At 35.2% G+C, this 24,456-nt stretch overlaps 1 protein-coding gene across 14 annotated transcripts in view; it reads left to right on the top strand.

The window, feature by feature from the left end:
* Positions 1-24,456, top strand: part of BCAS3 (BCAS3 microtubule associated cell migration factor) — a 574,874-nt gene that overhangs the window by 179,538 nt on the left and 370,880 nt on the right. For all 14 annotated transcript variants that reach the window (XM_079905183.1, XM_079905184.1, XM_079905176.1 and 11 more), the window contains one exon: positions 13,731-13,864. In XM_079905183.1, coding sequence (XP_079761309.1) covers positions 13,731-13,864 — 134 coding nt within the window. The remainder of the gene's footprint in view (positions 1-13,730; positions 13,865-24,456) is intronic.

The following is a 24,456-nucleotide window of genomic DNA, read 5'->3' as shown; positions in this document are numbered from 1 at the left end:
TCTAATTGTGGTTTGTGGGCTCCAGAGCGTGCGTGCTCAGTAGTTGGGGCATGCAGCCTCTCTAGTTGTGGTGCATGGGCTTAGTAGTTGTGGCACATGGGCTTAGTTGCCCTGTGGCATGTGGGATCTTAGTTCCCTGACCAGGGATCGAACCCGTGTCTCCTGCATTGGAAGGCGGATTCTTAACCACTGGACCACCAGGGAAGTCTCTGTATTTATATTTAAATTTATGATCCCCTTTGTGTTATTTTAGGTTTATGACCAGGTTTAGGTCATGATTTTCCCCTATTCTTTGCTACTTCATAATTTTTTCAAGATACTATCCTTCCTCTATTGAATCGCTTTTTTCTTTTTTCCCTTTTTTTTTTTTTTTTTTTGCGGTACGCGGGCCTCTCACTGTTGTGGCCTCTCCTGTTGTGGAGCACAGGCTCAGCGGCCATGGCTCACGGGCCCAGCCGCTCCACGGCATGTGGGATCTTCCCAGACTGGGCCACGAACTCGTGTCCCCCACATCGGCAGGCGGACTCTCAACCACTGTGCCACCAGGGAAGCCCATTGAATTGCTTTTGTACTTTCCTCAATAACATACTTCTGTTGGCTATTTCTGCTTTCTCTGATAAAGATTACTTTTTTAAAGCATTTTTTTGATTGAAAGTATCTGTATTTTGCTCATAATTTTGAGGAATATGTCAACTAGATATGATAGTTTAGTTCAGTGGTTATTTTTTCTTTCAGCAACTGTCAGCTCTCTTTCTTTATTCACAGCTTTTGACATTATTAATCTTAATCCTCTTGATTAGTTGGGTACAGAGTTGTACTTTTGTGGGGGTGGTATTCTAATCTGTCGTGTCAGCTCAAATTGAGCCCTTGAAAATTTTTCAAAAGGTTGCTGAGTTCTCCTTATCCTCACCTATCTTGGACCCCTCTTCCTCCTGCTGTTCTGCTCAAGGTGAGAGCAGCTAGTTTTACTTATTGAACTTTCAAATAGTTTTACAACTTTATTATGTTCTTCATCGGTTTGTTATAGAGCAAGAACAATAGCCTCTTTTGGTGTTATAAAGCCATCCCCAAATCCTGCTCACTGGTCATTTGACATGTAAAATGTTCTCTATGATACTAGGTTTAGACAATAGCCTGTGTACATGTATTAGTCATCTCAGGCTGCCAGAATGCAATACCGTAGGCTCGGTGGCTTAAACAACAGAAATTTCTTTTCCCACAGTGATTGAGGCAGGAAGTCCAAGATCAAGTTTCCAACCGATGGTTTCTACTGAGGTGTTTCTTCCTGGCTAAGAAATAGCCACCTTCTCGATGTGTCATCACATGGCCTTTCCTTGGTACAAGGGAACAGGGAGAGAGACAGACAGACAGAAAGAGAGAGAGAGAGAGAGAGAGAGAGAGTGCGATCTCTGTGGTGTCTCTTCTTACCAGGATACTAATACTATCAGATCAGGGCCTCACCCTTATGACCTCATTTAAACTTAGTTACTTCCACAGAGACCACACCCCCACACCCCCCATTCCACATATAGCCACACTGGGTTTTTAGCATTTCAATATAGGAATTTTGGGGCTGTACAGACATTTAGTCTATAACAGTATGTATGAGAATCGTTCAGTTATTCTTGTTTTTAGAAAGTCTTGTTTGATCACAGCCCAATTCTAGGTTATTCTGTTCAACTGTGATTGTTGTATCATACTCCATGTTTACTTCCATTTTAAGATATTCACATATTTTGTAAGAAATGTTAAATGTTAATGATACTTCCGTCTTTCAGCAACTTCCTTATTATTGAGTGTATTGTCGAAAAGTATTACAGCCTGGTACAAGTTTACTGCTTCAACCTGATCAACATTTTTCTTCCCATATTTGGCCATTCTAGTTATTTTTCAGCTCCTTAAACATGTTACATCATTTTACCTCTGCCTGGAAGCTTCTTCTCCCTGGCTCTTATTTATCTGTTGAATCCCATCTTAAGTATCATTTTGGGAAGACTTACCTGACCCTATGTAAAATATCATGTCTCCCCTTCATCCTGCTACTTAATAAGGCAAGCTACTTAATCTGCTTGGATCACTCACAGTACTTCTGTTTCCTCATAAGTAAAATGAGGGCTATACTGGCATCTTAAACAATACTTAAAATATACTGAGACATTTATTGAAGTCTCAGTTGTTGTTGTTTTCATTATTATTAACCTCCCTCATCCTAGTTTTTATTTATATCCATCAAGAGTATCCTTTCAACATGTTTTCTGTTAGAGGTAAACTTTTATTTCGTCCCCAGGTATTATTAGCCTGGTAATTTTCACATAGTTGATAGTGAGTAAGTGCACATTGAATAATTACATTAATTAATTGTCTTTTTCTATCATAGTAATTATGGGAAAACTCTGGCAGGGCAGAGATAAGGCATTAATTTAATGTAATTAGTCATTTGTTGAATAAAACCAACTTACTTCCAATTTGTGATTTGATCAAGAATTGTCTCCCTCCCTCAATTGTGGGATTATTCCATGATGCCAGTTATATTAAATGCAGATGCATAGCACATGTAATTAATATTGAAATTAAATTTAAAATATCTTGCGGAAACTACATCATATTTGTGTGACTTGGTACGCTAGATTGGCATATTATTAATTGTATGGCATTTGACACCAAAGAAGATATGTATTTCTTTATTAATTAAATTGGAAATTAGAGATGTAAGGAAGAAATTGTCAACTCCTTGCAGTCAGCCTGACGTTTCTCAAACAGACCTATTGTCTTTAATTCGGCAAATAATTGATCTGCCTTCCAGAGGCGTTACTTCTGCCAACTGAGTAGCCTAGAGCTGTGAAGGGCAACACATCTACATTTTATTTTATTTTATTTTATTTTATTTATTTTATTTTGTTTTTGTGGTACGTGGGCCTCTCACTGTTGCAGCCTCTCCCGTTGCGGAGCACAGGCTCCAGACGCGCAGGCCCAGCGGCCATGGCTCACGGGCCCAGCCGCTCCGCGGCATGTGGGATCTTCCCAGACTGGGGCACAAACCCGTGTCCCCTGCATCGGCAGGCGGACTCTCAACCACTGCGCCACCAGGGAAGCCCCCACATCTACATTTAAAATAATGACCCTTCCTTGGCAGGGAAATTGCTTTTCCATCCATTAATAAGAGGAAAATGAACATTGGGTCTCTAGTAAAGTAGATTAAACATGTACCCCTTTGGATGCTTGACTGCATCTTTAACAGACTTGAAATTTTTCTGGTTACTTAAATGCTATATATCGAAAGGTGATGGTGGTCTTGGGTTAATCATTTAAAAAGTTGGATTTTTCTTTTTTGCGCAGTTTTCCCCATTGATCATAGCAAGTTGTCAGAAAAATACCTTGTCTTGATTTTTTGTTAACGAGTATGCCTTGTAGATTTATAGAATTATGTGGCTTTAGATTTTTCCTCTCATGTGACAGCTTTGGTTTATTACTGTTAGTCAGTCATACTATATCATTAACAATGCAAAAGCAGCTTGAAGAGTTTATTGCCAACCCCTCCCCCCCACCAACAAGGGGATGTTTCCATTAGAGGTCTGTAGTTACTCTCCTGTTTTTTCATCTTGTGAAGTGATGTCTTTTACTCATGTAATGGATTGCTCCTTGGAGAATTTGTTGTCTTCGCTCTGTTCATTGTGGTGCTAGGCTTGTATGAGAGTCAAACTTTTCAGGTTTGATGTGCCATAAAGTACAGTAGGCACCATGCCTAGGGCCCACAATAATTTTAGGGTCCCACCAAAACGTTTCATTCCTTTTAAATGCCGAAAAAATATGTATATATATATATATATATATATATATATATATATTTATATAAACTTTTAGGTTGATAAAATGCCTTAATACACGTTTAAAACCAACAACAGTAGTCATAAAATATTTTTTTCCTGGAGGAGTTGGGGGGGTCAACGAAGGCAAAATTGTCCAGAGCCCACGAAAGTGCTAATCCAGCTTTGGAATCCTGAATGTCCATTAGTAAGGAGGGGCCCTGCTCCTTCACTGCCACCACTGCCACAGCAAAGATGCTCAATTAATACTGAATGAACTAATGAAAGATGTGAATGCATACAGTGGCATACTGTGTAAAAACATGAAGTAAATATATATGCCTGTAACACTATAGCTACAACAACAATATAGACCCAGTATTAAATTTTGAAGAAGGTAAAGAAGGATATCTGTAACCAAGTACATACAGGCAAAGTAGCCAAGGTTGAATTAAACTTTTTAAAGGACAACTTTAAAACAGTAAAGTACTTGAATATTGTTGTCCCTTCTCCTTTCCACTCTTCTAGAATGCTCTGGCCCTCCCCTAGCTTCAGGCTTGTTTCAGTTTCCTCTTTCAGATTGGTCTGTATTCTTGCCATATATTAAATATTTTTTTATTCAACATTTTGAACAGTACTCTGAAAACGGTTTAAGTATTTTTCAAGGATAAGCATATTTCAAAGGACATATATTAAATTCAGTATGGTGGGTGCCTATTGTGGGAAAGGATGGGAGTGGGTGCAGGAATGGAGGAAGAGAAGGAAAACGTGAAAGCAGCAGTCTATTCAAAATTAATAAATCTTAACAAAGTCTTACCAATAGCATAGAAAAAATAAAATTATTATTTAATTAAAAATGAACTGAGTTCACTCCCCCCAACCCCATACCTCCATTATTTCATGGGAGGTTTTTGATTGTTCTTGTTATTGGTCTCTCTTTTTTTCAAGTCATATCTTTTTTTTCTTTTTAAGTCATATCTTTTTGATGGGCTAAGAAGCCATTGTATTTGTCTATGTAGATATAGACCTATTTTCTAATATTTGCTACGTTTGCAAATATACCCAAAATAAAAGTGTTAAGTGATGACCAAATTTTATCTTCCATCTAATCATTATGTGTTACATCGTTTCTGATCTCCCCTGTTAGAACCCTGAATGAAATCTGTTATATTTTCATATATACACAGTGGAATTCATGAATAATGGTGCTTTGACCACTCATTTGGCCATGCTGAACATCTGAGACTTGTAGACCTCTTTCTTGACTCCTCACTATGTATCTGTATTTCTTATACATCTCTCTGTGACTGCTATGTTCTTTCTTTATTTTTTGGTGTTTTTTTTTTCCCCCATAGGGCTAGTGTTTTAACTCTCTAACTTCTCTCTTTAGCATCTTTGTCTTTTCCCTCTCTTTCACTGTAGATAAAACCACCAATGTTATCTTGTTTCCTCACCCTTGTTATTGTTTTGGTTCGTCTTCATTTTTATTGAACTGTAGTTATATGGTACAGATTGTACAAATCTTAAGTGTATAGCTTGGTGATTTTATAACTATATATATATCTACACACATACACACACACACACAAACACACACACACACACACACACACACACACACACACACACACAGACGCACATAAACTCCAACCAGAAAATTTTAAAGTTCTGTTTCATACATCTGTGAAGTACATCAAATGGCATTCCTTTGGAAATTCCTAAATTTCCAAATTTACCTTTCAATTTATATCTTACAGGCTTAATACATAAAATATGTCTTCTAAGCAGACTGATCTGTCTACCAAAATCCTATTAACCTCAGTTCGCAATGTATTTTATTATGAACTTGTAGCAATGATTGTCTGTGACATTAATTTAGTATTGCTGTGTGTGTGTGTGTGCGTGTGTGTTTATCTGTATCTGTGTATACAATTTTTCTTTGAGGATGGTAGCATTGTGTTGGTACATGAGAATGTTCTCAAGGTAACTGCTTTATCTAAAAATTTTACATTTTTGCCATCCTAGTGACCTTCTATGTTGTGATGTTACAATTAATTATATGGTGAGAAAACTCATTAATTCAATTATGGTAGAAAACCATGTTTTCATAAAAATGTTTTATCACTGTTGTGCTTTGATATCCTGTGAGTGTTTTGTGTTAATATTGTTCACTAATAGTTAGCTTTATTAAAAGCGAATGTTTAAACCAAAAATAATCAACGGAAGCTTATTCTAAAATAATATCGAGATTCAGAGGATCTAAAATAGTCAAATCAATCTTGAAAAAGATGAGTAAATTTTAAAAACTGAAACTACCTAAATTTCTCACTTACTTGATAAAGCTACAGTAATGTAGAAAAGATGGTTTTGGGTAAATATAGTCATAGATGGATGGAATAGAATCCAGGAATTGATCAAACACTTATGGTCACTTGATTTTAGACCGAAGTGTCACGTAATTTGTTAGGGATAGCATAGTTTTCTCAACAAATGGTGCTAGAGCAGCTGGCATATCCATTTAGGAAAAAATAAACTTTTCTTTAACACCATACACAAAAATTTAACTCAAAATCAATCATAGACTTAATTTAAAACCTGAAACTATAAACCTTCAAAAAGAAAACAGAAGGATTATATTATTGTGCCAGGAGGGATAGGGGAAGGTTTCTTAGATAGGACACCAAAAAAACAAACCGTCAGATTGGTCTTCATTAAACCTTTTGGGATACATACGGTTAAGCAAATGAAGTGGGGTGCCATAAACTGGGAGAAAATATTTGAGATAAATATACACATATATAAGTTTATATGTATTTTACAATGTAATATAAATATACTTTAAATGTATATAAAATAAAGACCAAACAGTTTAAAATGGGCAAAAGATTTGAACAATCATGTCACAAAAGAAAATATGTAAATAGCCACTTAGCACCCCAACATCACTGATCACCAAGGAACATGACATATGTAAACCACAAGAAACCACCAAGTGCTCACTGAAGTGATTAAATTTAAAAAGAGTGGCAATACCAAATGTTGCAAAATTATGGAGTTCACGGGAAGGTAAGATGATACAGCCACTTTGGGAAAACGTTTTCCCAGTTTCTTATACAGTTAAGTGTACATATGACCCAGCAATTCCCCTCCTAAATATTCACCTAATAGAAATGAAAACATATGTCCACAGAGAGACTTGTACTTGAATCTCCACAACAGCCAAAAACAAGAATCAACTGCTTAATGGATATATAATTGTCATATATCCATATAATGGAACACTACTCAATAATATAAATAAGTGCACGGACTACTCTTACCTGTAGTGAATAGGTTTAGCAAAATATTACATGATTCCATTACATGAAATGCTCAAGTAGGCAATATTAATTCATAATGACAGAAAGCAATCAGTGGTAGCCTGGGGCCAGGCAATGGGGAGGGGATGGACTGCAAGTGGACACAAGGGAATTTTTTCACATGTTCTCTATCTTGATTATGGTAGTAGCTGCAGAGGTATACATACTTGTCATAGTCATCAAACTGTACACTTTAAATGAGTGTGTTTTATATAAATTACACATTAATAAAGGTTAATACAGTTTAAAAATTATGCTGGCTTGTGACAAGAAATATATCCAGCCACTTGGAACAATAAGGATATACATAGACATTTACCACTTTTCCTCTATGTCTGTTGGATGAATAAACTGTTGAAAGTAATGAATACTAGAATATTTACCTATTGGATATAGCCAAAGATGTCTTTAGAAGCTTAACAATTTCATGATGCAAAATGAAAGGAAGAAAATAATTGTTTAAATGAAGATGTTAGGACATTTAAAGATTACAAACTTTAATAATTTTTAAGTTTCCATCTGTATAAATATTGAAGGGGAAGTATTAAATTCACAAGAGTTAATACTAAAACATACAATTATTTTATGAGTGATAATAATCTGAATTCCTGTAAAGATTTCTATATGACCCAGCATATGTCTCTTTTTGGAGAGAGTGTGAATAGCTGGTAATTTGTCTTCCAGTTCATATGTGTGTATTTGATAAAGAACCGTACAATTAGGTAGGTGTTATAAATAGTATATAGCAAAAAAGGCTTCCCTACTCATGTTTCCAAGATTTTATAGCATATGCCCAGTCAAGGTTTGCTACTCTTTAATTTTGCCTTTTGGGTTAACCAGCTGACGCCCAGTTGAAAAGACTTATGTTCTTATGAGGCCGCAAAAGCCTTAATGTTCAGTCTCCAGCTACCTCAGATTTTGGAGAACACCATGTACCATCAGCAGCTTTAGTCCCCACCCTCTAATGCTAACGCTCATCTATCAAACTTAAGGCTGAGAGTGAAGGAGAGGAAGCTTCCAGATAAACATACAGCAGCGCCTAAACAGCTAATCACTCTAGGCTTCCGCTTCCAGGCCCTATAATTAGAAGTCCTTCTTTTCCTTGTATTCCCAGATGACGCAAATGCTTTTTGTGGCTTGGCACCTCATCTGGGGCGTGGGTTTAGTTTATGGCCAGGCTAGAGTCTGGTTTAGTCTTCTGATGCTGCATAAATAGTTCTCAAGCCACAGTCTACTCTGTACAAGTCTTTCCTTTTATGTATATCTGCTTTTTAACTTGTTTTCTAGAAAAAAGGAGCTTGTCATTTCTCCCAGCAGATGTGCAAAAGAGGAAATTATAAATTAAAAGAAAGCATGTTATTGGTATAGTACTATACTAGCTATTTCTTCCTTTTCTCTCTACTTTTTAAAAATTAAAAAAAAATTGTTTTAAAGTTTTGTCAAAAAAGTGAGCTCATTGTTGGATTATAGAAGCCACATTTGCATGGAGAAGTGGAAAAAGAAAACTTTTGAGACAGGATACACAGACAATAATAAGGATAAATTTTCAAAGGACTAATTCTCTAAAAATTTCAGTTTGTTTTGCATATTAGAAACCAAACAGATATTGATGTCAGTTTGAAAAACTAGGAGTACGTTGAAAAGTTTCCATCTGTCATGATTTTTCATATGCAAAACAATAATAGTTTTGATTTGCTTAATAGGGACTACTATTTGAATGCTAATTATGAGTAAAATATTGATATGCTAATAAAAGAAACCAAGTGAAGTTTATGTTCAGTAGATGAGTAATATATAAATATAAGTTCATCACATTTGCTGTTAGAATGTTTCCACTGAATTGTTTGTCATATGCGGAAAATAATTTTGTGGGAATGTGGAATTGGAACATAGAAGTAGAATTGTGATAATACAAACTTACCATAACTAAGCAAAAAGTAGGAGTCAAATACTGTCCACAAGAAAGAACATGTCCCATCTTAGAAATTTATTGTTTGAATAACAACAACAATATGGAAAGAATATTAAGTATGTCAGTGACCTCATGATGATAGCTAGGCATAGAGTGGGTGGCAGTGTTATATAAAATGTTAGAGATTTGAAGGAGATCTCAATAAATGACACTTTCATCATCTCAAATGTATTCTCTTGGAAATAGCCAAGACACTGTCATCTAATATTGCTATGTTTTAATCTAATGTAATGACTAGAGCTATACCTTATATTAGCCAATAAATAGCAAACTCAAATATACTTCATCTTCCCATATAAATGCCTATTTTATCTTTCCACAGGTGCTTAATATTCTTTCATAATCTTTTCTTTCAGCAAAGAAAAGTTTTAGGAATTAAAAAATATGATTCTGCTTCTGTTTCCCACAGAAAACAAATAAAAATTCTGGACAAAATATTAACAAACACACACAAATTTAAATATGTGTATTATAATCTCTGGAACAACTAGTAAAAACCAATAGACAAATTAAAATTGGATATGAAAAACAGTGAAATTATCCAAAAATGGGAAGGAAGCAAGAGCAGATAAATAAACAAAAATCAAAAACAAGGGTACAACTTAAAATATATAACCAACAAGGACCTATATATTGCACAGGGAACTCTGCTAGATATTCAGTAATAACTTAAATGGGAAAATAACTTGAAAAAGAATAGATACATGTATAGGTATAACTGAATGACTTTGCTGTACACCTGAAACTAACACAACATTGTGAATCAACAGTACTCCAATATAAAACAAAAATTTTTAAAAAAGGAAAAAAACCCAAGGGTATAATCAGAAAAAAGGGTACAATAAAAAAATAACAAAATGATAGATGTAAATTCAACCCTACCCATAAGTCACACTAAATGTGAATGATGTACAAACAGCAATTAAAAGTCTGAGATTGGAATAAAAAACCCCAGAACTAGATCCCGATGATTGTCCAAAACACAGTCATTTTATAATATATTGATTGTGAAAGCAAAATAATAAAAAAGTGTATACCATGCATATACCAATCAAAGCAAAACAGAAGTGGTGATATCAATATCAGAAAAAGTTTACTTTGGAACAAGGGAAATATTAGGGTTAAAATGGGACATTATGATAAAAGAGGTAATTCACCAAGAACTCATAATAATCCTAAGTGTGTATGGACTTAAAAAAAAGTAGGTCTGGGGCTTCCCTGGTGGCACAGTGGTTAAGAATCTGCCTGCCAATGCAGGGGACACAGGTTTGAGCCCTGGTCCGGGAAGATCCCACGTGCCGCGGAGCAACTAAGCCTGTGCGCCACAACTACTGAGCCTGTGCTCTAGAGCCCACGAGCCACAACTACTGAGCCCATGTGCCACAACTACTGAAGCCTGCATGCCTAGAGCCTAGTGCTCCACAACAAGAGAAGCCACCACGATGAGAAGCCCACGCACCACAACCAAGAGTAGTCCCCGCTCACTGCAACTAGAGAAAGCCTGCGCTCAGCAACAAAGACCCAACACAGCCATAAATAAATAAATAAGTAAATTTATATTAAAAAAAAAGGTCTGGTATTTAGGGAGCTTATATAACTGGGAAAAAAGCATATTTATGATTATGCTTGGAGATGTTGACTTCTACGCAGTAATAGAACACGAAAGCAGGCCATCAATAAGTAAGGATGTTGAAGATCCAAATAACACTATCAATTAAATTAAATTGACACTGATAAGACACACCAGGTGTTCAAGTGTACATTGAACAGTTACCAAGATATATCATTCTGAGACATAAAACTAATTTCTTGTCGTAATGGAATTAAACTAGAAATCAATATATGAATGATACCTGGAAGATACCCAAACATTTGGAAACTAAAAAACATATCTTCCTGACACAGTAATCTAAGCTTCAACCTTAAGAAACTTGAAAAAAGAAAGAGGAAATATAACTAAAGCAAGTAAAATGAAGGATATAGTAGTAGAAGGTCTTTATAGCAAAAGGAGGAAGATAAGAGAAATCAGTGAAATGGAAAAGAGAAAACCAATGACACCAAAATGGTTTCCTTGAAAAGATCTAGCTAGACTGTCAAGAAAAGAAGAGAAAGGACACAAATTTTCGGTTATCATGAATGAAAAAGTGTGCTAAAGACCCTACAGACGGTATCCTTGAGTTATAGAGAGTAATTCATCCAAGAAGAAAAATTACATTTTACATTTTAAATTAACAAAATTTAAATTAAAGAGAAATTAAATTATTATAAATATCTAAAAATCTTCACACACACACACACAAAGGCCCAAATAGTTTTACTGGCAAATTCTACTGGAAATTTATTTAAGTATTTCTTCTAGAAAATAAAAGGAACATTCTGCAACAAGACCAGCTTTACCCTGATACCAGAAATAGACGAACACATTATTAGAAAAGAAAACTACAAATCAATATCCCTCAGGAACACAGTCACGAAAATCTTCAACAAAATTTTAGCTAATTCAATGCAGCAGCATATAATAAAGGATTTTGACCAAGTGGAGTTTATCCCAGGAATGCAAGATTGTTCCACATTTGATAACTTTTCATTATTAAAAGTTACCATATTAATTGACCAAAGAAGAAAAACCAGGTAATCATCTCATAGGTGCAGAAAAGCACTAGAAAAATTTGACATCTGTTCATTATTTAAAACTCTCGACAAATTACAAGTAGAAAGGAATGTCCTTAACTTGATACAGGGCATTTACAAAAAATCTACAGCTGGCATCATACTTAAAGATTGAATACTTTCTCCTAAAATATGAAACAAGGCATGAATATTGCTTCTCACCATTCCTGTTTACCTCAGCAAATGTAGTAAGTCAAGAAAAAGAAAAAGAGTACGGTTTGGAAAGGAAAAAAATCAAACTATGTCTATTCACATACTATGTGTTTGGAAAGAAAATTCCATGTAATCTACATAAAAACTTCTAGAATTGGCAGACTATATAGGTATGCACACATGTATATATAAATTTCAATTATATCTCTATATACTAACAAGGAAAAATTGATAATTGAAATAGAGTACCATTTATAGTAGCTCTAAGAAAATATATTTGTAATCAATGTGCTGAACAAGAAAAAAAAAGTCAGAGAACACACATATCAAGAAAATGAGGTGCTGGGGCTTCCCTGGTGGTGCAGTGGTTAAGAATTCGCCTGCCAATGCAGGGGACATGGGTTCGAGTCCTGGTCTGGGAAGATCCCACATGCCATGGAGCAATGAAGCCCGTGCACCACAACTACTGAGCCTGCGTTCTAGAGCCTGCGAGCCACAACTACTGAACCCACATGCCACAACTACTGAAGCTTACATGCCTAGAGCCCGTGCTCTGTAACAAGAGAAGCCACTGCAATGAGAAGCCTGCATACCTCAACGAAGAGTGGCTCCTGCTTGCCACAACTAGAGAAAGCCCATGCACAGCAACAAAGACCCAACACAGCCAAAAATAAATAAAATAAATTTTTTAAAAATTAGAGAAATATGAGGTGTTCATATATCAGAAAAATCAATATTGTTAAGATGTCCATTATCGCCATTGTAGATATCAAAAAGCTGAATCGGTGTTTGGAAAGGCAAAGGAATTGGAATAGCTAAAACAATCTGGAAAAAGGTCAGAAAACGAGGACTTGCTTTACTTGATTTCAAAGTTTCCCTCAAAGTTACCGTAAATTAAGAAAGTGTGGTATTAATGAAAGTATAAACATAGAAATCAATGCAACAGAGTAGAACTTCCGGAAAAAGAACTACACAAATATAGCCAGTTGATCTTTGGCATGTTGACAGTGGATTTAGAGTAGATTAAACATTTAATGGATAAAGAATAGTCTCTTCAAGTAATCCTGCTGAAACAATTGGACATTATTTGCAAAAAATTTAATTTGTCTTATACCTCACACTTTATACAAAAATTAACGCAAAATGGATGATAGACCTAAAGGTTAAATACAAAACTGAGAAATTGGACAGGAAAACAAAATTTTTGTGACCTTGTGTTGGGCACAGAATTCTTAGCTATGACATCTCATCAAAATTTGCTTTGTGAAAGACACTGTTGGGAATTTAGGTAAATATTATGCTAGAGTAGAAACAAGTTTTAAACTGGTGAATTGAGTAGGATATTACTAGTTGTAGTAGTAGATAAATTGGAACTTATAATTCAGGTTTTGAGAAATGGAAAAAGTGGAAGTGGGTTTAATTCCATGGAGGAAAGTCTTTTGCATTCTTTGTTATCAGATTTGCTATCTGAAAATGCTTGTGAACTCTGTAAATTCAGGCATTTAAACTTTTCTCTACCAGTTATATGAGAACATCACAAAACCTGGATATGTAGTATGTCACTATGCTTGTATACTGATGTGGTGCTAGGTTTTGTATTCCCGTAGGAAAAAGACCCTGCATTTTAATTTGTTTATTTTGGGAAGTTTCTTATATATTTGGTCATTTTTTTCCCTTTGGTAATATTTTAAATCATGATTAATGCTTTGTGAAAATATTTCATCCACATACATAATGGTTTATATTTTTACCCTTTTTTGGTGTGTCCTTTAGGAATGCTTCTAGTCACGACAGATACCCTTGGCCATGACTTCCACGTCTTCCAAATTTTGACTCATCCTTGGTCCTCATCACAAAGTGCTGTCCATCATCTGTATACTCTTCACAGGGGAGAAACTGAAGCCAAAGTAAGTTTTATATTTTTCACAAGATGTTTTCTTTGTGTAATACGACATCTAATCCAGCTGGTTATTTGTATCATATAGGAGCTTAACGTTAATGTTAGTGAGTTCATATTGTTCTTTGGACTGGGTCAGATAATTAAGAGTTTTTATCCTATTTTGATCCAGTAAATATATAAGCAGTAGGTAAACAATTCAATGAATGTTGATAAGACAGAAGTTCCATTTATCCTTCTCCCCCTACCATAATACCATTTCTAGCCTCAGAGGAAACGCTGTCATCCATATGATAGCCATCTCTCCAGACCTTCTCCTAGGCATTTTGATTCTATACATGCATACATACACACACACATACATGTAAATACATACATATTCACATATACCAGAAAATAATCGAGTCTTATAATGTATATAACTTATATGCATAATATTCAGTGGTATGCTGGAGCCAGCTCACAGTTGCTAGTGAGGATCAGTTATGCACATCTAGCCCCAGTTCTGGATGTAGTGACATTATATTGGTAGATTGAAATCATCCACGTTAGGAGTGGTTACACAATGGAAATCAGCAACACTAAAAATCAGGGCTGTTTTTTCTTTAGGGAGCCAGTTTTTAACATTTACTAGCACATCACTGCTCACATATGCATGCGCGTGCATGCGCACGCACACGCATACACACACATCCATATATATAATTTAATGAGCATTTGAATTAAGCACCATGCCGAGTGTATTACATGTATTTAATACTCTTAGTATCACTTGGTAGATACTGAGATGTTTTTTAATAGCCTTAAATCCCAAATACTCTTTCACAGAGCCTGTGGGTATGCATATACCAGTACACTTCTGTATATAGTTTATTCTGAAAGATAGCTCATTGACCCAGCAACATTTATTGACTAGTCCATTCTTTCCCAGTAGTCTAAAATGTTGTTTTTCATGACTTTGCATTAAATTTTCTATAATAGAATGAAACATCTTTAATATATGTAAACCCATGATTTATAATGATACTTAAAAACAAGGTATTGGACATTACTGTATGTTGCTTGTTTGCAAACTCATTATTCTAAAAATTGATAATTAAAGAGAAAGTACCCTGCCTTTCTTGTATCAATTTAATAAGATGACCAAGTAGTTGATGAGGGAAGGTTTTTCCTTATTGAAGCATTTCAGAATAAAAGATGTTGGAAATTAGACTTATTTTGTTCGTCATTTTATAATATATACATTATGGTATGCACCTGAAACTAATGTCACTGTCAGTTGTACCTCAGTTTTTAAAAAACGTAGAAATATAAGAATCACTGTGCTGCTATTTCTAATGAAACAATGTACCTAGGCAACAAACATCTCTGTGGTTTTGGCTAATGAGTCTTAATGTTAGCAATGTGGATCAGTCCTACCTATATCATGTGCTTCCCAATATGATGTAATTAGGATGTATACGACATCATCTATGAAATTAAACCTGAATTTAATTCAGCCACTAGATACAATGAGCACTTCTTTAAAAAAATTTATTTATTTATTTATACAGCAGGTTCTTATTAGTTATCTATTTGATACATATTAGTGTATATATGTCAATCCCAATCTCCCAATTCATCCCACCACCACCCCATCCCACTTTCTCCCCTTGGTGTCCATACGTTCATTCTCTACATCTGTGTCTCTATTTCTGCCTTGCAAACTGGCTAATTAATTTTGTTAATTAGCACATTAAACAAAATACATAGATAGAGGGACAAGTTAAATACCATGAGAGTGCAACTAGTGAAATCTAAAATGTGGGAAGTTCATTACAAAAACCAGGCTGTGTGGCAGGGCTTAGAAGTAATTTTAGAGAATAATATCTAAGTAGAAGGTGTGGACCTTGTTTGAATCCTGTTTCATACAAATCAAGTATGAAAATACATTTTTCATACAAATGGTGAGATTTGAACATTTGGCTTAGTAGATACCATTAAGGAATTTAATATCCTTATTTTTTTGTGATTCATACAAGAGTGTGGAATTTGCTTTAAAATAATCTAGACATAAGGGAGTGTTGGTTAGATAAAAGAACAAATACATGACAAGTAGGGATGTGGTTATATTGATTACAAGAGTCTTAAAAGACATACCAATTTACCAACTAAATTCAATATGTGAACTTTGTTTAGAGGCTGATTTAAACAAGGTATAAAAAAGACATTTTTGAGACAGAGAAAATTGACCTTGAACTGGGAGTTACATGATTTTTTATTTTGCTGGGTCTGTAATTGTGTTACTTTTTTTTTAAAGCCCTAATCTGTTAGGCATATAACCTGAAGTCATGCTGAAGTAGTTATTGTTGAAACAATATGATATGATATCTCTAGTTTGCCTTTGAATATTCCGGTAAAACAAAACAAACTAAGAGATAGATTGAACACAATATGCAAAGCTGGGTGATGCTGATATTGGTGGTTCATTAAAGCAATCTCTGCACTTAGTGTATATCAGGAAATTCTTCTAGGGAATTCCCTGGCGGTCCAGTAGTTAGGACTCAGCACTTTCACCACGGGGGGATTGGGTTCGATTCCTGGTTGGGGAACTAAGTTTCCATAAGTTGTGCAGCGTGGCCAAAAAACAAAAAAATTCCTCAAATAGAAAGTAAAAATAAATCAGTACCTTCTACCAACTTTATGCTGTTTTACTTACTTTAGCAGATTTATTGTTCATTTTCAAAAACTTTCCCAGCTATTCTTTGGCATTTTCTCATTGAAATGCATTTTAGAGTAACCCTATTGAGTTATATAAAGAATATTTTGAAGTTTTTTATTTGGATTGCATTGAAATTACATTTTAATACAGTTAGAATTCACATCATTAAATGTAGAATTTTTGCATCCAATGTTATTTAATGCTGAGGTATCATAAACTATAGATTGTTTTGTATTAGATTTGTAATTTGTATCTTCCTGCTTTGCTAGACTCTACTGTAAGACCCAATACTTCTTCTGTACCATTTTCTTGGATTTTATAAGTAGAACATACTTTCTGACAATTATGATAACTTTTGACTGTTTTCAATTTTATTTTTCTTGTTACATTAGGTCAGAACTCTAAAACAATGTATACCTATACAAGTGATAGTTGTAGTCTTTTCTTTGTTAATAATACCTCCTTTTTTTTACTTTCTTATTTTGCTGTGCTGCTAGCTTCTGTTTTTACCCCAATACCATGATGTTTTTATTACTTTAGCTTTATAATATAGTTTGAAATCAAGAAACTTGATGCTTCCAACTTTGTTCTTCTTTGTCATGATCACTTTTGTTATTTGGGGTCTTTGGTAGTTCCTACAAATTTTAGGATTTTTTGTTCTAGTTCTGTGAAAAATGCCATTTGAATTTTGATAGAGATTGCATTGGATCTGTAGATTGCTTTGGGTAGTATGGACATTTTAACAGTACTCTTCTAATTCATGAGCATGGATTATTTTTTCATTTATTTGTGTCTTCAGTTTGTTTCATCAATGTCTTATAGTTTGCAGTGTGCAGGTCTTTTACCTCATTGGTTAAATTTTCCTACGTATTTTATTCTTTTTGATGCAGTTGTAAATGGGATTACTTTCTTAATTTCTCTTTCTGATAGTTTGTTATTAGTGTGAAGAACCAGAACTGATTTTGTATCCTGTAGTTTTACTGAATTTGTTTATTAGTTTTATCAGTTTTTTGGTGTAGTGTTTAGGGTTTTTGTATATATAAGATCATGTCATCTTCAAATAGAGACAGTTTTATTTCTTCCATTCCAGTTTGAATGCCTTTTGTTTATTTTTTTCTTGCCTAAGCGCTCTGGCTAGTACTTCCAGTACTGTGTTTAATAAAAGAATCACAAATGGGCACCCTTGTCTTGCTCCACATCTTAAAACAAAAACTTTCAGCTTTTCACCATAGAGTATGATGTTAGGTGTGGGCTTGTCATATATGGCCTTTATTATGTTGAGGTACATTCTCTCTATACCCACGTTATTGAGTTTTTATTATGAATGGATGTTGAATTGTGTCAAATGTTTTTTCTGCATCTATTGGGATGATGATATTTCATTTTGTTAATGTGGTGTGTGTCTCAGCACCTAGATGCAGACTGATAGGAAGCTGGCAGTGGTCTTTAAAGTACGCAAATGTACTTCTTTCAGGGGAAGATTGGGAGAAGGACATTTTAGTCTGCTGCCTCTATGCTGTGCCCTGGGCGGATAGCGGGTTAAGGGAAGTCAGTTAAAACTATGTAAATATCCCATTCCTCATCAAGCTTTGTATTACTTCTTTTATTTACATATATCATTTGATTGAATAGATTCTTTATTAAATGAGTTATAGTCATTCAATAATTATTTTAATACTCAAAATATCCCAGATTTGACCAGTTGGAGCCTATTAGCTTGACATCTATGTACTTTTGACCTATCTCCATTATTCTTTGACATTGTCCTTAACTTTCTGGTACAATGAACTTGCTTACTCTTATTTAGTAACCATTTGTTTTTGCTTCTTTTGCATGGAAGTTTTTAATTAGGTGAGCATTTTAGGTAAAGATTTACTATTTCTACATGCTGCTGGGCACATTTTATTTCTTTTTAAAAAATTTTTTTTTGTTGAAGTATGGTTGATGTACAATATTATATGTTACAACACAGTGATTCACAATTTTTGAAGATTATGTTCCATTTATAGTTACTAAAAATACTGGGTATATTCCCTGTGTTGTACAATACAGGGCACATTTTATTTCTTAATTCTGGTTTTTTAATCCCTGTCCTGCCCTCCCTACTTACTGATATGCTGTACCTCAGCTACAATCTACTAGAATTATTTTAAGCACCCACACCTTTAAAAAAAATTTACACCTATTTTTGATACCTCTTTTGCATTAGAATTATTTGTCACTTAATTCACCTTTACATCCAACCAGAAATAGAGATCTTGCTTAAGCTTCTTGGTGTCTCTCATCTGTAGAACAGTGCCCTGCACATGGACAAACGTTTGTAGGTAATCATGTTTGCTAGTGACAATGCTATTCCTGTTTAACAGGTAGGAAAACCAAATAGACATTATTAAAATTATGTTGTTCTATTTCACACCCTGTAATTTAGGAGACTGGAAATTTTAAACATCAAACATCAAGATCTAAGGAAACTCAATTAATGACCATAAAATTAATTTTTATAAACTTCTACTGAAAGTAATTTTGAAATGATATATAAAATTTAACACCGATGTTGAAATCTGTATGGCAAGTGATCTATCTGTCTTTGAGTATTTTAAAATCATGTCCTTCTGGAATCTTCCAAGGATTCTGAGGGCACTTTCATCAGGCAAGAAAAAAAATCAAATATGTGGATCTAATTATGTTGAATTAACTTGTTTTGTGATCTGTGACTTAGGATATCTTCTGCATCTGACAGTAATTTTCCTCATAAAGTACATATGCAGTTAGAAAAATATTCTTAGTTTTCATCAATGAAGTTGTATATAGTAAGACCTTACAATATTTAAAAAATATACTTCTGTAAAGTCTTACTGAAGCAGACACAAGTAGTTTTTGTACTTAACATGCTAATTTTGATAAATGGTAAACTTGCTTTTGAAACCTCTGCATACGTGTTACTTTTACTTTATCAGAGCAGTTCTGCAAAATGGTATGATTAGTATGTTTAATACTCAAGGGGGAAAGTATCTAGCTATTTAATATTATTAATTGATAGTAGCTGATGATCAGTTCAGGAAAAAAGAGTCCATGATGCAGGAAGGGGGAACCCAGATGGAGCCTAGTAGACTCCCTTTGTTGATGAGAGTCCAGGGAGACAAACATCATCGAGTTCTCAGGACAGAGCACCAGAGAGATGAAAGCTGCAAAGAAAGAACCCCTGAGATCTGCAGAGAAATCTGCAGCCACAGGAAGGATGACATCATACTAGTAAGGAAGAAGTAAAATTACGTTTATTTAAAGATGACATATAGAAAATCTAATGGATACTACAAAAAAGTTAGAACTAATAAGTGATTTTAATAAGACTTCAGGGTACTACATACTAGGAAAAAATAATTGGTGATTTTAAAAAAATTAGTTAAAATTTTAAAATAGTGACTATACCATGTGCAAGACTATATTCTAAAACTATAAAACATTGCTGAGAGTAAAGACCTGAATAAATAAAAGAGTTAAACCATATTCTTGGGCTGGAATACTTAATATTATTAGAATATCATTTCTGTCCAAACTGATCTATATATTCATTGAAATCTCCATCAGAATCCCAGCAGGATTTTTTAAAAAATTTTTGGATAGATATTGACAAGCTAGTTCTCAAATTCATATGGAAGTACATAGGACTTACACTGGGCAAAATAATATTGAAAAAGAAAGACAAAGTTGGAGGGTTACCACTACCTGATAATAAGACTTATTAAAGCTAAATAACATTCAGGAACATTTCCATACATATGTACAATTGATTTTTGACAAAGGTGCAAAGTGGAGACAAGTTAGTCAACAATGGTAATAGACTGTCTGTCTGGGTATTGATGTGCCAAAAAAAAAAAAGTGTTAATCCATATCTCATCCCATATATAAAAATAAACTGAAATTGGATCACATTTAAATATAAAATCTACAATTATAAAGCTTTTAGAAGAAAACATAGGAGGAACCCTTTGGATTAGATACAAGTTGTCTGGTATCTACAACACATTTTAAGGAACTCTCAAAAAGTCAATGAGTGGAGGAACTCGATCTTCCGCACAGTGCTGTTGGGAATGTACAATGGTGCTGCCACTCTGGAAAATAGTTTGGCAGTTTATGAAAATCTTAACATAAGCTTGCCATTCCACCCAGCAACCTCAGTTACAGGCAGTCCACAACATTAAATTCACATTGTTCTGGACGATATACAAATTTACTCCACATTTCTTTCCTGTGGTAGTCATAACAAATTACCTTAAAATAACAGAACAAAACCAAATTGCCTTAAAATAACAGAAATTTATTTTTTCACAGTCCTGGAAGGCAAAGGTCCAAAATTAAGGTGCTGGTGAGGCTGCACTCCCTCTAGAATTCTAACAAAGATCTGTTCTTTGCCTTTTCCAGCTTCTGGTGACCCTCAGCATTTCTTGCCTTTTGGCTGCGTCACTCCAGTATCTGCCTCTATGATCTCATTTCCTCCTCCTCTTCTCTTTGTCTTTTCCTCCTTGTATCTTATAAGGGTACCTGTGATTCCTTTTAATGTCAACACTGATAATCCAGGATAACTTCTCCAGATCTAGAAATCAATCACATATTTTGTCATATAATGTAATAGTCACTCTTTGGGTCTATAATGTACTGTATGTAGGTTCCAGGGATTAGGATCTGGATGTGTCTTTTTTAGAGCCACTCTTTGCCTCACTACAGTCCACCCTCTGACCCTTCAAATTCAGGATTACTTCATGTGTAAAATGTATTTACTCCATACAAACATCCCTGAAGATCTCAGCACATTACAACATCTCCTCTAACTCTCAAATTTCTTTAAAATATCATCAGCTCCAAAGTTCAGATCTCCTCATCAAAATCATACAAATCAGGTATGGTTGAGACTCTGCGTATGATCCATCCTGGAGCAAAATTCCTCTCAATCTGTGTAGAAGGAGAGGATACAGAGAGAATGAGGCAGGGAAAAAAAAAAAAAAGAAGAAATAAAGATGGAAAACTTTCCAAATTTATTGAAAAAAAATATTGAATATGACAAAACACAAGTTTAACAAAAATGTCATAGTAAACTTTCTGCAAACCAAAGCAAATCTTGAAAGTAGCCAGCGGAAAATAACACATTACATACAGAGAAATAACATTTGAACAAACTGTTGACTTCTCATCAGAAACTATGGAAGTCAGAAGGCAGTGGAATAACATGTTTACAGGACTGAGAGAAAAAAGTACTGGTAATCAAAAATTCTCCATCCAGCAAAAGTATCATTTAAGAATGAAGGAGTGAGCAATAAACCTTGCACATCCACACTAGAAATCATGCACAGGGAAATGATACCAGAGCAAACTTAGATATCTTGGAAGTAATGAAGTATGTGAGAAATGATCAATTTCTTATTAGAGAGCATTTTTTCTCTCTTTCTTTTAATTCATTTAAAATATGTAGGAATGTTAAAATTTTAAATTTAATGTTAAAATAATTTTTATATGTAAGAAATTTTAACATTTTCTCAGGTTTATATTGTATACATGTAATGCATATAACTAGCATAATGGACCATTGGTGCTTTGTGGGAGCAAGGAACTATTACTATTTCAAGGTTCAATGTGCTACACCTAAAAAGACAAAACTTCATATAAAATGGAATTCTAAAAAATGTTCAATTAATTCAAAAGTAGGCAGAAAGGGAGGAGCAGAGGCACAAGAAACAGAGGGGATAAACAGAAAACAACATTAAATGGTACATCAAAGTTGAATCATATAAATAATTATATTAAATTTTAATATATTCCAATCTAAAGAACTTCAAACTAAAGGAACAAGTTATCTATTACAGATTTTCTTTGAATCTTTAATATGATGGTAGTAAAAGCATGTTAAAAGGTATGTCATGCAAATAATAAACATAAGAATATTAAAGATTTGACTATATTAATATCAAGTAAAATAGAGGTTAAGACAAAGACTGTTACCAGAGCTATTTCATAATGTTCGAGTCAAATTATCAGGAGGATTTCAATGTCTATGCACCTAAAACTGAGTTTAATAACACTTTCTCAACATTTGATAGAACAAATAAGGAAAAAAGGGCAAATATCTGAGCAATCCTGTCAACTATGTTGTCCTAATAGATAAGTTCAGCAACTAACCCCAGCACCTGTAGTATATTTATGCTTTTAAATTATGACATCGTGTATACTTTGAGTGATATGAAACAATGGATAATAGAGGGGGCAAAGATTTATAATTGATGGATTTAGATGGAAATCACTGTACAAGGCAGGGCAAAAAGCAGGCCTGATCAGTGGCTTGATTCCAGTCATTCTCATCAGTGGGTGGATTCTTACCTTGGGCATTAGTGACCCAGATTCTTCAGTTACCAGCCATGATTTGCTTGCACAGCTCATGGCCCTACAACAGGGACATCTGCAATCTGCCAGTATGTAGTCTACTTCATGGCAAACAGACCATTGGCAAGGCCATCGGCAGATGACAAGTTTCGGTATAAATATAACAGTTCTAGTCCTTTGGCGTAGGAGTTTTCTTTAAAAGGCCAGATTGTAAAATAACTCTGCATTCTACATGTATTACCTCTGTCATTGTAGTGCAAAAACATCCATAGATAATACATTAATGAATGGGCATGATTGGTCCACAGTTATAGTGACCCCTCAAAGTAGAGGTGACAGCTTTCCTTTATCCTGCTGTGTTGACTGGTACTTAGATTTGTCCATCCACAGTTTTTGTTGGTGCTGTGCAGCTGCCCTGGGCCAGCGGACACCATCACTTTTTATTTTAGCCAAACCATCAATCAGGCATTTAAAGGAAACTCTGTGATTCAGGGGCTTATAGAACCAGTGGCATTGCTTCAAGCAGTAGAGTGGGTGATAAAGTAGTGGTAAAAACAAGGTGCTCCTAGGGCCATTCTGGAACATATTCTGGAATATACCATTCCCACTTGACTAGCAAGCCCTGTCGGGCCCTTCCCACCGTGCTCATCATCAGATTTGAGTTGACTCATCCCAGTGTGGGTCTGGAAAATCACACAGCCTCCATGGGTCAGTTCAGTTACGAGAACCTGGTAGCAGGTTAGTAGCTGCCAACTAAAAAAAGGGAGCGTACTTGGTTGCTGGATCAGGCAGGTGGCGATGTTGTACTGGGATAACACCGCTGTGAACTTCAGCAGCCATTAAGTCTCTACCTCAACTTTTTCCTACTGGGATTCTGTTGTTTCTATTACATAACATGGGAAGGAACTGGAAGCCTAGTAGGTGAGCTGTTGTGGGCTTGTCGCATTGTCACCTCGATCTGCATGGCAGAGGATACCCCCTGACTTAAAACCATGTAAGTACAATCAATTAAGCCATTAATACTAGTTATACATTTATCAACATAAACGACAACAATAGTACACCCGCAAGGTCATCTTAGCTCCTCTTCCCTACTGTGAACTGTGCTTACACTTCGTTCCAGGGTATTTTTCCTCCTACGAGGGCATGGGCTGTTTCCCCCTACACAAGAACATGGACGAATGTGTTTAAGGTGCACATGCCAGTTTTTCCAGTGACGGCTGCCAGGGGATCTCATTATCCCCTGTCCTGGTGGCAGGGGAGGCTAGTCTGTAGATACTATGGGGGCAGCCAGGAGCGTTAGCCGTTTTTCCTCACTTGGCCAAGTGTTGGTGCCAGTTATTTCCCGATGAGCAGTGGTGCTGCTCACCGGCTTCCAGCGAGTGTCCAGGCATCACAGCCCCTTTCTGCCCCCACTGCCACGGTTCACACTGCACTCCTTGGCATTTTGGGCCACCCATCATCCTTGTCTCCACTCAAGTTCAGGCTGCAGCAGGAGCCGGCTGCACTAGCACTGCTGGCTCTGTGGT

Source organism: Stenella coeruleoalba, assembly GCF_951394435.1.
Source record: "Stenella coeruleoalba genome assembly, chromosome: 19".
In the NCBI taxonomy this organism is placed as follows: Eukaryota; Metazoa; Chordata; class Mammalia; order Artiodactyla; family Delphinidae; genus Stenella; species Stenella coeruleoalba.
The sequence above is the reverse complement of the archived record's forward strand: the minus strand, read 5'-3'. Positions and strand labels throughout refer to the sequence as shown.